Source organism: Oncorhynchus keta, chromosome 17, assembly GCF_023373465.1.
Source record: "Oncorhynchus keta strain PuntledgeMale-10-30-2019 chromosome 17, Oket_V2, whole genome shotgun sequence".
NCBI classification, from domain to species: Eukaryota; Metazoa; Chordata; class Actinopteri; order Salmoniformes; family Salmonidae; genus Oncorhynchus; species Oncorhynchus keta.
This window is the reverse complement of record NC_068437.1, coordinates 27,695,433-27,709,035: the sequence shown is the minus strand read 5'-3', so window position 1 is coordinate 27,709,035 and position 13,603 is coordinate 27,695,433. Positions and strand designations below refer to the sequence as shown.

The following is a 13,603-nucleotide window of genomic DNA, read 5'->3' as shown; positions in this document are numbered from 1 at the left end:
ATTAAGCAATGTGATCAGATGGATGAATTTACAACCCACATTCTCAAGGGTGTTTTGGAAGAACTCTTTAGTGGTAGGCAGTATCAAATGGGGGCCGCCCCTGGGTAAGCACACTGACAAAAAGTATCCCTGGATACACAACATATTAGTGTTTTGCAACAAGTCTGCCACCAACACAGTGTCCCACCGAAATATGAGTCTATACTCACTGTTGTCAACATGTTAAGAGGTTGGATGTTTAACATGACCTTGCGTGGTCAACTATGATAGTGTATAATGGTCTGTTATCTCTTGTGATATTTATTTGACATACATTCTTCCAATTTGAAATGTATAGATTTTTCCTCAGACATTACCTTTAGCCTTCTCTTGTTGAATATATGTCTGAAGGCTAGCTTGGGAAAATGTGATGTGCACTTGCGGCTATTTGTAGGTCTGCTATAAATAGTGTCCTGATGGCACCACAAGCACGCCTATGATTGACAATTGCATTCAGAGTTTTGCTGCTGGGAATCAGGCTCCAAAGGACACTGAAAAGCCTATAATTGGTAAGTTCACAATATTATACACTTTTCTTTCAACCAAGAAGTCTTTGAGTTCAATGTTCACCTCTGAATTGTAAAATAATGTCTAAGGATTATGTTTGACTCCTAAAAACCTTTGTAGAGTCTGATAGCAGTTCCTATTTATAACATTCTCCATTGCAACTGCTTAACTTGGTCAAAGGAAAGCAGTTACCCACTGTCTGAATTATATTTTAGTTCAATAATTGTTACATTGCTTGAGAAAGGTGCATACATGTTATTTTTTATTCAAGGATCTATTTGAGTTGTTGAAAGGTTTCCCAAAGACTAATCTAGATCACATTTTTTCAGTATTCACAGCTGTTTTCTCCTTTCTTTTCCAGCAACTCTTACATCGGTAAGACACTGCAACTTGAAACTGGGGCTTTGATCCATGCCAAGCTGAGCATTTTTTACTCAAGGACCAGTCTTCTGTAGTAGACACTTTTCCTTTATATTTTTGGGAATATCTGTTGAGTGGACAATGACTTCTAGAAGACCAATGACCCGTTCTTACTCTGGCAATGGGAGGTCCGGCGGCAGCCACAATGAGGAGGAGGTCAGCTCTTCGAATGGCCGCTTGGAGAGCTGCAACTACCTCTCCAATGTCAGGCCCGGAAACAGGTAGATGACCTCTTCTTCCTTGTTTCATTACGACTCTAGGCATTTCAGTGTGACTCTGTCCACCACACACATTCATTAGATACTTTGGCCATCTCAACATATCTGTGGAGCCTTTTCTAGTCCAAAATGCAAATGTTACATGGCAAGTAATAACCATGCAACAGTATTTCAGTATTCTAAAGAAAAGTACAGCTCTTAGAATACCGGTAAGTATTCTTCATTTGTAGCCTACTTTATAAATACAAATGAGCCATGTAAAATAATCTAAGACATAAAACCACCAATATGACTGATGAGATGCCTTTATTCGCCTCCTCTATGAATTCCTCTATGTATTCTCAAATCAGGTCATCGAGGTAATGCATTCTTTCTAACATTTTAACCACCCTTCCCGGTTACACCCAAGATTGAAAGAGCAAATCTACACCTGTTTTTAACAATGCTGTAAGTGAATATGTTAAATTGACTTCTTTGATGTTATTGGACATCAACGTTGATATACAATTTAATTCATACAAAGTTATATGTATATTTTCAACAACGTTATAGGCACTGTTTCCATGTCACTTTCTCAACTGCTAAGAAATGTAAAATATTTGAGAGAGCAATCTCAATCTTCCTTCACAATCAGTAATGATCATGAACTGCCTTCTTCCCCTCCCTGGAATAAACAACACTCTGTGCAATGATGTCTATTCGACATCTATTCCACATTGTTTCAGCGTAATTTAGTAAAAATGACGTGAAAACAACATTGATTCAACCACTATGTGCCCAGTGGGAAGTGAAGAATGAATAATGGTTGGCTAAAAGATCCTTGAAATATTGGCTTTCTCATTGGAAAGTACTTCAGCACATGCCCTGAAGAACAGACACACAAGCTAAAGCACCATTTTTTGTCTCCAGGAGTACATTGTTCGGTGTGATGGCTCAGCTGACTGAGGACACCCAGCCTGTATTTGAGACCACCTTAAAATCCAAGGCCGTGTCAGAGAACTGTAATGTTAAGTTGACATGTGTGGTTACAGGTAGGCCTACACTAAACAACCTCCATCAGAGTTGACCTAATTACTTGCATTTGCGTATGTGTGTTTGAATGCTTTAGATAGTTATGAGTAGGCGATGGTATTAGTCATTCTGTGGTTAGTTTGAAATCAAAGCAGAGAAACAAACCTACTTCTGAACAGCGATGCAAACATGAATTGAGAAAGGTAATGCATATATAAACGTCAATTGAAGACAATGAAAAGAGAAAAGTTACTTTAAAATGCTTATGACTGCTTATTCTTATGTTTTCTTCTATAGCTTATTCATTAATGCGAAAGTAAAATAAAACTGTTAAAAAAGTAAAGGCAGCTGAGACTAAATTAGCAATGGCATAATGTTGGCGCAGAGAGGCAAGACATAAATAGGATTAAAAATCTAAGCAGGTTTTGCTATTTCCTTCCCCCCGGCATCTGAGTTGGCCCCTTCTCAACCACAGCAGCAGAACTTGTGGCCTTGAACACTGCCATGACGCAGCAGTCTGAAACAGGCCTTTGTTCTTGATACAATTTCCTTTCAAAGCTTTCTGTTCCTTTTGTTTTATTGCTGATTAATTAATTCATAAGATGCTTGAAAAAAAACAGCGAATGGCTACTGTGTTCATACTTCAATGGTAACCTAGAAATTAAAATAATGATCATACGGGCATAATCTTAATGAGAGATAAACATGAAACTATATCTAATAAAAAATAGTTTTTTTGAGTTTTTAACCAGGTTATTATTTTACACTGTATGTCTGTGATGTACAGTCGAAGTCGGAAGTTTACATACACTTAGTTTGGAGTCATTAAAACTTGTTTTTCAACCACTCCACAAATGTCTTGATAACAAACTATAGTTTTGGCAAGTCGGTTAGGACATCTACTTTGTGCATGTGCGGCCGATGTGAAATGGCTAGCTAGTTAGCGGGTGTGCGCTAATAGTGTTTCAGTCGGTGACGTCACTCGCTCTGAGACCGAGAAGTAGTTGTTCCCGGTAAAGATGCTTTGTGAGTGACTGTGGTTGATGTGTGCAGAGGGTCCCTGGTTCGAGGCGAGGAGAGGGACGGAAGCTATACTGTTACACATGACACAAGTAATTTTTCCAATAATTGTTTACAGACAGATTATTTCACTTATAACTCACTGTATCATAATTCCAGTGGGTCAGAAGTTTACATACACTAAGTTGACTGTGCCTTTAAACAGCTTCTGAAAATGATGTCATGGCTTTAGAAGCTTCTGAGACTAATTTATTTAATTTCAGTAAATTGGAGGTGTATCTGTGGTTGTATTTCATGGCCTACCTTCAAACTCAGTGTCTCTTTGCTTGACATCAAGGGAAAATAAAAAGAAGTCAGCCAAGACCACAGAAAATAAATTGTAGACCTCCACAAGTCTGGTTCATCCTTGGGAGCAATTTCCAAGCGCCTGAAGGTACCACGTTCATCTGTACAAACAATAGTACACATGTATGGAACCACGCAGCCGTCATACCTCTCAGGAAGGAGATTCGTTCTGTCCCCTAGAGATTAACATACTTTGGTGTGAAAAGTGCAAATCAATCCCAGAACAACAGCAAAGGACCTTGTGAAGATGCTGGAGGAAACAGATACAAAAGTATCTATATCCACAGTAAAACAAGTCCTATATCGACATAACCTGAAAGGCCGCTCAGCAAGGGTGAAGCCACTGCTCCAAAACCGCCATCAAAAAGCCAGACTACGGTTTGCAACTGCACATGGGGACAAAGATCATACTTTTTGGAGAAGTATCCTCTGGTCTGATGAAACAAAAATAGAACTGTTTGGCCATAATGACCATTGTTATGTTTCGGGGTGCTTTGCTGCAGGAGGGACTGGTGCACTTCACAAATAGATGGCATCACGAGGGAGGAAAATGATGTGGATATATTGAAGCAACATCTCAAGATATTAGTCAGGAAGTTGAAGCTTGGTCTCAAATGGGTCTTTCAAATGGACAATGACCCCAAGAAAACTTCCAAAATGGTGGTAAAAGGGCTTAAGGACAACAAAGTCAAGGTATTGGAGTGGCCATCACAAAGCCCTGACCTCAATCCTATAGAAATTTAGTGGGCAAGCAAGGATGCGAGCAAGGAGGCCTACAAACCTGACTCAGTTGCACCGGCTCTGTCAGGAGGAATGGGCCAAAATTCACCCAACTTATTGTGGGAAGCTTGCGTAAGGCTACCCGAAACGTTTAAAGTTAAACACTTTAAAGGCAATGCTACCAAATACTAATTGAGAGTATGTAAACTTCTGACCCACTGGGAATGTGATGAAAGAAATAAAAGCTGAAATATATCATTCTCTCTACTATTATTCTGATAGTTCACATTCTTAAAATAAAGTGGTGATCCTAACTGACCTAAGACAGGGAATTTTTACTCGGATTAAATGTCAGGAATTGTGAAAAACTGAGTTTAAATGTATTTGGCGTAGGTGTATGTAAACTTCTGACTTCAACTTACCATCTCCATGTGATGTCCACAGGAAACCCAGCCCCAGAACTGACGTGGTACAGAGACGACATGGAGTTGGACCGATACTGCGGTCTTCCAAAATATGAAATTGGCCGCAATGGAAAAACACACACACTCCAAATTTACAAGTATGTAAGGCAATGAGAATACCATACACAATTTACACCAGATAATAAATGTCACGAAATTCAACAATTACAATTTGGGTTTAGAAGATGTGTATTCTTGTGCTCAATGGTGCCTGCACTGTTCCCAAAATGATTTGAGTCTCTCTCTTTCCAGCTGCACAGTGGATGATGCAGCCATCTATCAGGCTTCAGCCAGGAACAGCAAAGGCATTGTCTCCTGCTCTGGGGTTCTGGAGGTGGGCACCATGAGCGAGTTCAAGATCCACCAGAGGTTCTTTGGCAAGCTGAAAGAGAAGGCAGAGAACAAGAAGAGGGAGTTGGAGGAGAGCAGGAGAAGGGGAAATGAGAATGTCCAGAAAGATCCTCAGGAACAGAAGCCTCTCCAGAACAGCCCGATCGCCCCTCAGAGGAAGCGCCGGATCCCAAGTGCCCTCTCTTCACCACCGAATGGGGAGGAGAACACAGTCAGCCAGGGGGCAGTGGCTGTAGAACCTAATGGGGCCAGTGCTGAAGTCAGTGAACCGGCCCCAGTGACGACTACAGAGAATGGGAGCAAGACTCCCAACAATGACTTTGACAATGTGGAGATTGCCACCACCAAGCCCCCAACCACAGAAATCTTTGCCAAAAAAAAGATGAAGATCTCAAATGGTATAGATTCTGGGGTTGTTAGCTGTAACAGTAGTCATACAGGACCGGGCACAAGTGAAAATGCATATGATGGAGGAATAAGTTTGGCTCAATTTCTGTCAGAGACCCTTCATTCACAGACTGCTGAAGAAAAGAAGTTCCCTGCACGAGTGGAGGAAACTGTGGCAATGGAGGCAATGGATACTACTACTACAGATCCTAAAACAAATTCAGAAAAACAGAAAGAAAGAGAGGAGAAGGGGAGAGAGAGGGCAGAAAGAGGAAGGGCGGAGAGAGAGAGGATGCTTGGAGAAGAACAGGAAAGAGAGAAAATGTCAATTGAGAGAGCAAGAGAGGCAGAGCAGTTGCAAAGGACAACAGGACATAACAACACTGCCTCAGAGGTCAGAATGGAGGCTAAGACGCATGTCCATAAGGAGGGAGATCCTCAAGATTACCACCACATTCAGGAAACACTTTCCAATGTGCTCCACTCAGTCAAATACTTTTTCTTTGGTAAGAGTAAGAAGGATCATGCTTCTTCTGATCATCATGTGAAAGGTCAGGAGAAGGACAGAGGTCATCCAGTTGCCCCAACCCAGCCGTACCCTAGCCCTCCCCATCCACAGGAGCCAGATGGTCACCCAGAGGTGTATAAAAACCCCACAGAGGAGACAGTGCCCATGGCAGTAGTAGCACCAAAAACTAACGTACCACACAAGCAGCTAGCGTCATTTGAGAGGTTGAACCCAGCTGAACACAAGCATGGATTTACTGTTTCACACTCAGAAGAACCCCCGCCAGCTCCCAGAAGAGCACCAGAGAGTGTGCCTGATTCACTGGAGCATGTTGAGCAGAAGGAGGTATGTCCGGAGGTGATGATCAGCAGCAGTACAGAGACAGTGCCCACATCTGGCCCTCCAGCCCTCAGTGAGGTAAGTACCTTGTTGCTTCTGAGATCAGCTTGACCGCTCAGTCTCAGTCTCACACTGCAGTAGGCCGGGTTATTTATAGTGTACATTTGTGCAACAAGACTTGAATCTAACCACACCAGGCCAACAGCCAAAACTGTACAAATTATTAAGCCACAGCAAATAGACAGATAATGTCCAGAGTCCAGACTACGGAGAAAATGGTGAATGGGTTTGTTAGTGGGTTTGTTAGTTTGTTAGTTGTTTGTAGGCACCACCTACGCTCTGGAGCAGACATAACACAGTAGCCCATTTAGGAAACTATCCTCAACAGCCATCCAGGCTCTGTTACACCATCTAGACTGTTGAGAGTGTAAGTTTCAGTGCATTAGTATCACTCGAGAGCTACACCTCGCACAATGTAGGGAGGGAAACAAGGAACTTGCCTACATGAACATATCAACTTGTATAAAAGAATGAGACTGTTGGGGCAGTCTGCTCTTGACTAATACAAATAATTCTCATAGAGATTGGATGAGGTTATGAAAAAATGTGTCTTTACAAAAACTTTAAATTGCACTGATGAAACAAATGTTGTAATTCTCTGTGCACTCTTTCCCACTGGGCTTTAATGGTAATCCACTTGTCAAAATTGGACCGACATGCTGAGCGTGTAGACACAGGGTACCAGGGTCTTGTGGTCTCTGAGGCAGGCCCTGGCATGAGAGTAGGACCTCTTCACATTGGACACATTGGGCACATAAAACTCTGTCTCTTCTGTAATGGAGGAAGCCTCTCCAAACGTAGAGTGACTGGGCACTGGTGCTTCTATCTCCCTGTCAAACTCTCAGGGTTGTATTAGCTTTCGTTTGCATGTACTGAAGACAATAAGATAAGCATACCATTATGTTGTGATCATGAAATAGGATTACATTTCAACAATGAGCTCTGCTGGATGATGTAATGGTTGTTTGATTGTAATCCTGCCCACATGATTTACTGGCACTGTTCAGTTCCATGTTATACTGTAGACTATGTAACAGTATGGCTCATCATGGATTAACTTCACTGGCAAACAGATATGCTTTTATTTCATGGATTTACTTCCCTTCTAGTTGAAATGCTGAAAGATTGTGTCAGTAATGCAACTAGAATCCACATCTCGCTCAATGCCAGTGACACATGATGACACAGATTCTATTAGTTCCCTATGGTGCTAATTTCATTAACCTCCAAGTCTTCTGTCCAGTGTGTTTGTATTGGATTAGAAGAGCATGTGCAGTAAGGGGAGCTGCTCTCCACTCTTAACACACACTTACACCTGGCAAGCAGTGGTTTTGTTAACAGGTTTCTCCATAATGTGGAACTGCAACTCCCTTTTTCTGTTGTGGCGAGTTAATGTTAGATGTTGGAGCAAATCAGTTGGAGGAACTCATAACATTCGTTAGAACTTGTGCTTGCGCACAAGAGTGAAACTTCAGTGAAATAAAGAGGCCTAGTTCTTGCCAGAGCTCCATCTTTAGATTGAACGTGACACCAGTTCCTCTCCATTAACCACAACTTCTATTTTATGGGCTCTCCTGTTCAAACATGTTGTCATAGAACTTCACGTGGCTTGTTTCTGTCAGGAGCACATGAAAGTGATTTATCATGAATGACTTAATTAAGAAAAAAAATGACCTAAGAAAAAAGTCAGGGGAAGTTGTAGATAGGACTGACATAGGTTCCTCAAAATGATAAATGTTATTTTTCAGTGTAAACTACATAGTGCTCAAACAAACCTGTAATCCAGGAAAAAGAAGATTGCATTAAAATATAATTTTTAAATTGTCTGAAACATTTGTTTGAATTAAGATGGAAATTGCTTTTGCCTCAGGCATTGTTACTTTTATTAGGTTCAGTTTTTCAAAACAGGAAATATGTTGACACAAATATAATTTTAAGTTAAAGTCACGTAGGTGTTGTCACTATTTCCCCAAAGACAACTGAATTTCCTGAGCATGTGCTGGGCAACAGTAAATTACTTTGAGCATGAGTCACTTGAGCTGGGATCAGTTTATGGTCCCTTGCCAACAGACAGGCACTCATTCATTCAGCTCACTAGCTCATTGTGTAAATAACACACCTGTTAAAGGACTGGGGAAATCCCCAATTTCAACACAACCGGTCCCTTCTCAGGATACTTTAACCTGCCTAACAGGTAAACACCTCAATTATCATAACACAATGATCTCCCTTCAAATACATTACTACAAAATAGAACCGCATGAAACAGAACAAAGTATAAGAATGCTTGAATTTATGGCATCTTTGTATCATCAAATCATATGATTATTTTGTTGATTATACTGCCATGTTTAATATAGTAGCAGTAGTTTGAATACAGGTTGTTTCCTTGTATGGAAAAAATAGGAGCTGTTTAGCTTATCATATGTAGACAAAGCTCTCAGTTTTGAAAAACTCTTTGTATTTGCCAAATCTTGGCTTCAACTAACCTCTAGCCTACTCAATATGGGAAGGGCGAGTTCATTGAAAACTGAAAGGTTGTTAAAAGAATGATATATTGTCCGTGGTCAAACAACACTACGTAAACGTCTGCTGATACAACATGTTCACAAAGGTTTAACAGTTCACGTATGATGAAAACTCTGATACTGTATAGGGATCTTTAGATGTTATGGCTTTATATTATATCAGTGGTCATCTTTAAAAGCTAATCTATGATAATGGCACCGGAGGGGATGGCTGCCGTTCCACGGGCTCCTAACCAACTGTGCTATTTTGTTAGTTTATTCGCATTGTTTGTAACTTATTATGTACATAAAGTTGCTGCTACCGTCTCTTATGACCGAAAAGAGCTTCTGGATATCAGAACAGTGATTACTCACCTCGAACTGGACATAGATTTTTTCTTTAACGAGTCCAATGCAAAGGATATACTGCTTTCCGGAGAACAGGTCCACATCCCGTCATTCGCGTGAAGAAAAGGCGGAGATACCGAGGGAGAAGGTCTGGATGCCTTGTTACGATCCGTAGGCGAGTGAGTAAATCGGCACACCATTGGTTCTATTGGCCAACGTGCAATCAATGGAAAACAAACTCGATGATCTACGGTCGAGAATATCCTACCAACGGGACATCAAAAACTGTAATATCTTATGATTCACCGAGTTGTGGCTGAACGACGACACGAATAACATAGAGCTGGCTGGTTTAACATGTCTAATGTTAAATAAGTCTCGAAATATTGCTCACTTGAGGTAGAGTACCTCGTGATAAGCTGTAGACCACACTATCTACCAAGAGAGTTCTCATCTATGTTATTCGTAGCTGTCTATATACATATATATATATATATATACAAACTGATGCTGGCACTAAGACCGCACTCATTGAGCTGTGTAAGGCGATAAGCAAACAAGAAAATGCTTATCCAGAAGTGGCGCTCCTAGTGGCCGGGGACTTTAATGCAGGCAAATTTAAATCCGTTTTACTTTATTTCTACCAGCATGTCACATGTGCAACCAGAGAAAAAACTATTCTAGACCACCTTTACTGCACACACAAAGACACATACAAAGCTCTCCCTCGCCCTCCATTTGGCAAATCTGATCATAACTCTATCCTCCTGCTTACAAGCAAAAACTAAAGCAGGAAGTACCAGTGACTCGCTCAATGCGGAAGTGGTCCGATGATACGAATGCTATGCTACAGTACTGTTTTGTTAGCACAGAGTGGAATATGTTGCATAATTCATCATTGGCATTGAGGAGTATACCACCTCAGTCACCGGCTTCATCAATAAGTGCATTGAGGACATCGTCCTTACAGTACATATCCCAAACCAGATATGGCCATAGATTACAGGCAACATCCGCACCGAGCTAAAGGCTAGAGCTGCTGCTTTAAAGGAGCAGGACACTAATCTGGACGCTTATGAGAAATCCCGCTATGCCCTCAGAAGAACCATAAAGCAGGCAAAGCGTCAATACAGGACTAAGATTGAATCCTACTACACTGGCTCTGACGTTCGTCGGATGTGGCAAGGCTTGCAAACTATAACGGATTACAAAGGGAAACCCAGCCAAATCAAATCAAATCAAATGGTATTGGTCACATACACATGGCTAGAAGATGTTATTGCGAGTGTAGCGAAATGCTTGTGCTTCTAGTTCCGACAGTGCAGCAATATCTAACAAGTAGTCTAACAATTCCACAACAACTTTCTAATACACACAAATCTAAGTAAAGGAATGGAATAAGAATATATACATATAAATAAATATATGGATGAGCGATGACCAAGCGGCATAGGAAAGATGCAATAGATGGTATAAAACAATAGCCGCAAGCTGCCTAGTGACGCAAGCCCACCAGACGAGCTAAATGCCTTTTATGCTCGCTTCAGCTGTTCCCGGACAACTGTGTGATCATGCTCTCCGTAGCCGATGTGAGCAAGACTTTTAAACAGGTCACTGTTCACAAGACCGCTGGGCCAGACGTATTACCAGGGTGTGTACTCAGAGCATGCGCAGACCAACTGGCAAGTGTCTTCACTAACATTTTAAACCTCTCCCTGACCGAGTCTTTAATACCCATATGTTTCAAGCCGACCACCATAGTCCCTGTGCCCAAGAATGCGAAGGTAACGTAGCACTCACATCGTAGCCATGAAGTGCTTTGAAAGGCTGGTCATGGCTCACATCAACACCATCATCCCGGAAACCCTAGACCCGTTCTTATTCGCATACCACCCCAACAGATCCACAGATGACACAATCTCAATCACGCTCCATACTGCCCTTTCTCACCTGGACAAAAGGAACACCTATGTGAGAATGCTGTTTGTTGACTACAGCTCAGCGTTCAACACCGTAGACTAAACACTTCCCTCTGCAACTGGATCCTCGACTTTCTGATGGCCGCCCCCAGGTGGTAAGGGTAGGCAACATCACATCTGCCATGCTGATCATCAACACCGGTTCCCTTTAGGGGTGGGTGCTTAGTCCCTTCCTGTAGTCCCTGTTCACTCACAACTGCGTAGCCAAGCACGACTTCAACACCATCATTAAGTTTGCTGATGACCGTAGGCCTGATCACCGACAACGATGAGACAGCCTATAGGGAGGAGGTCAGAGAGGAGGTCAGATATGAGCAGGACAAAGGAGATGATCGTGGACTACAGGAAAAGGAGGGCTGTAGTGGAGCGGCTCTAGAGTTTCAAATTAATTGGTGTCCACATCACATGTCATGTTCCAAACACATCAAGACAGTCGTGAAGAGGACACGACAACACCTTTTCCCCCTCAGGAGACTGAAAATATTTGTCATGGGTCCGCAGATGCTCAGAAAGCTCTACAGCTACACCATCGAGAGCATCCTGATCGGTTGCATCACCACCTGGTATGTCAACTGTTCGGCATCCGACTGTAAGACGCTACAGAGGGTAGTGCGTATGGCCCAATACGTCACTGGGGCCAAGCTTCCTGTCATCCAGGACCTATATACTAGGCGCTGTCAGAGGAAAGCCCAAAAAACTGTCAAAGACTCCAGTCACCCAAGTCATAGACTGTTCTCTCTGCTACCGCATGGCAAGCGGTACCGGAGCACCAAGTCTAGGTACAAAAGGCTCCTTAACAGCTTCTACCCCAAAGCCATAAGACTGCTGAACAATTAATCAAATGGCCAGCTGGACTATTTACATTGACCCTCTGGTACCGGTACCCCCTGTATATAGCCTCATTGTTTTTATGTAATCTTATTGTGTTATATATAGCAAATATTTTCTTAACTCTATTTCTTGAACTGCTTTGTTGGTTAAGGGCTGGTAAGTAAGCATTTCACGGTAAAGTCTTCGGAATATGTGATATATACAATTTGATTTGATTTGAAATAAAGGGGACCCATAAGCAGACAATGAAAGCTCTTATAATATTTGATGATGACATTGCTCTAAAACAGGCTATAGGCTAAATGTGCACCACCAAGTCAGAACAGAAGGCTAAATTATGAGGGGAAAAGGGACCAAATTATTAGGGTGAGGCACATGGGCTACTAACAGCTTACTACACAACATACACTTAGTATTACTTTTTTAGCTACAGTATACATATCTCCCTGACATATTACATCATTTATGCAGCAACATACAAGACATTTTTGGACTTACCTTGTTGTACTGTGCTTACTTGAACAGGAAGGTGGCGTGACGGTCCTTCGTAGACAAATCTTGTCATCAAACTTTGTCATCAAGTCTGGTATTCTCTATATTTATGGTGCTTTCAACACAATTGTGAACTCAGAAAAAAACAAGGTTGAATCATGATGTCAGTGATCTTCCGGTCAGAGTTCTAGAAAGAGGCCTGAGTTCCCGACTTGCAATTTAGAGTTGGATGACTGTTCAAAAAATATTTTCCCAGTCGGAGCTAATTTTTTTAATGAGTTCCCAGTTGTCTTGAACTAACTGAAGTCTGGGATATCTCAGTTACGATTTTCCAGTTGTTTTGAACACGGCAGAAGTCATGCTGGATTGACAGTGTTGAATGTTTATTCTTTTACTCTCGGAAAAGACACCCTTAAACCCAGACTTGGACCACACACCGACTCCACTGACTCGCAGGCTAGTGATTGCTTTTCAACCACTCATTGTTAAATTTGCCATTTCCAACTTATTGTGTAATGTTCATGTCCACGAGCACGGATACGTTTTATATGTTATTGCTCTTCATTATTTCTCGTCATATGATAAGGATTGAAAAGGATTTGCCAGTAGATTGTCGACTTGATTCATGATGATGACTGCTAGTTTGTTAGCTAAGATTTTGAAAGTATGATGTTGACATGATCAGTCCAATAAAAGCAACGGTAGATATAACGTGATTTGACTTAATTTTATCTGTGGCCAATGACCTTGAGCATTCTTGGATGGGCTCTTCTAATGTAACTCAATGGCAGCACCCAAGGGGCTTGAATTTTCAAGCTCTCCCTGTAAATTTTGCGGTGATGGAGTGTCCCCATGAGTGACAGAACACTGAGCCAATCACGCTATAACTAGAGGACATTATCAACCCCTATGCTTCGTATTTTCTGCTGGCTGCCCCACCACCACAGAAAGAACTGAGCTACTGTAGGCTGAAACACCAGCATTTTGGAGCGGCCTTTCTCAAGAAAGCAAAAAAGAGACCATGTTTGTATGTGGCTTTATTAACTCAATTATACAT

At 41.7% G+C, this 13,603-nt stretch overlaps 1 protein-coding gene and 1 long non-coding RNA gene across 2 annotated transcripts in view; one reads left to right on the top strand and one right to left on the bottom strand.

The window, feature by feature from the left end:
- The first annotated feature begins 408 nt into the window (after positions 1-408).
- Positions 409-13,603, top strand: part of alpk3a (alpha-kinase 3a) — a 22,296-nt gene continuing 9,101 nt past the window's right edge. The window contains exons 1-5 of the mRNA XM_035791121.2: positions 409-548; positions 908-1,187; positions 2,094-2,215; positions 4,725-4,842; positions 4,997-6,407. Of these exons, the coding sequence (XP_035647014.1) occupies positions 1,048-1,187; positions 2,094-2,215; positions 4,725-4,842; positions 4,997-6,407 (1,791 nt within the window). The 5' untranslated portion in view covers positions 409-548; positions 908-1,047. The remainder of the gene's footprint in view (positions 549-907; positions 1,188-2,093; positions 2,216-4,724; positions 4,843-4,996; positions 6,408-13,603) is intronic.
- On the bottom strand, positions 2,241-6,327 carry LOC127908234 (uncharacterized). The gene is made up of 3 exons (XR_008066428.1): positions 6,187-6,327; positions 4,914-5,126; positions 2,241-4,786 (listed from the first exon to the last, which is right to left on the bottom strand). It is a non-coding gene; the product is annotated as an uncharacterized LOC127908234 (long non-coding RNA).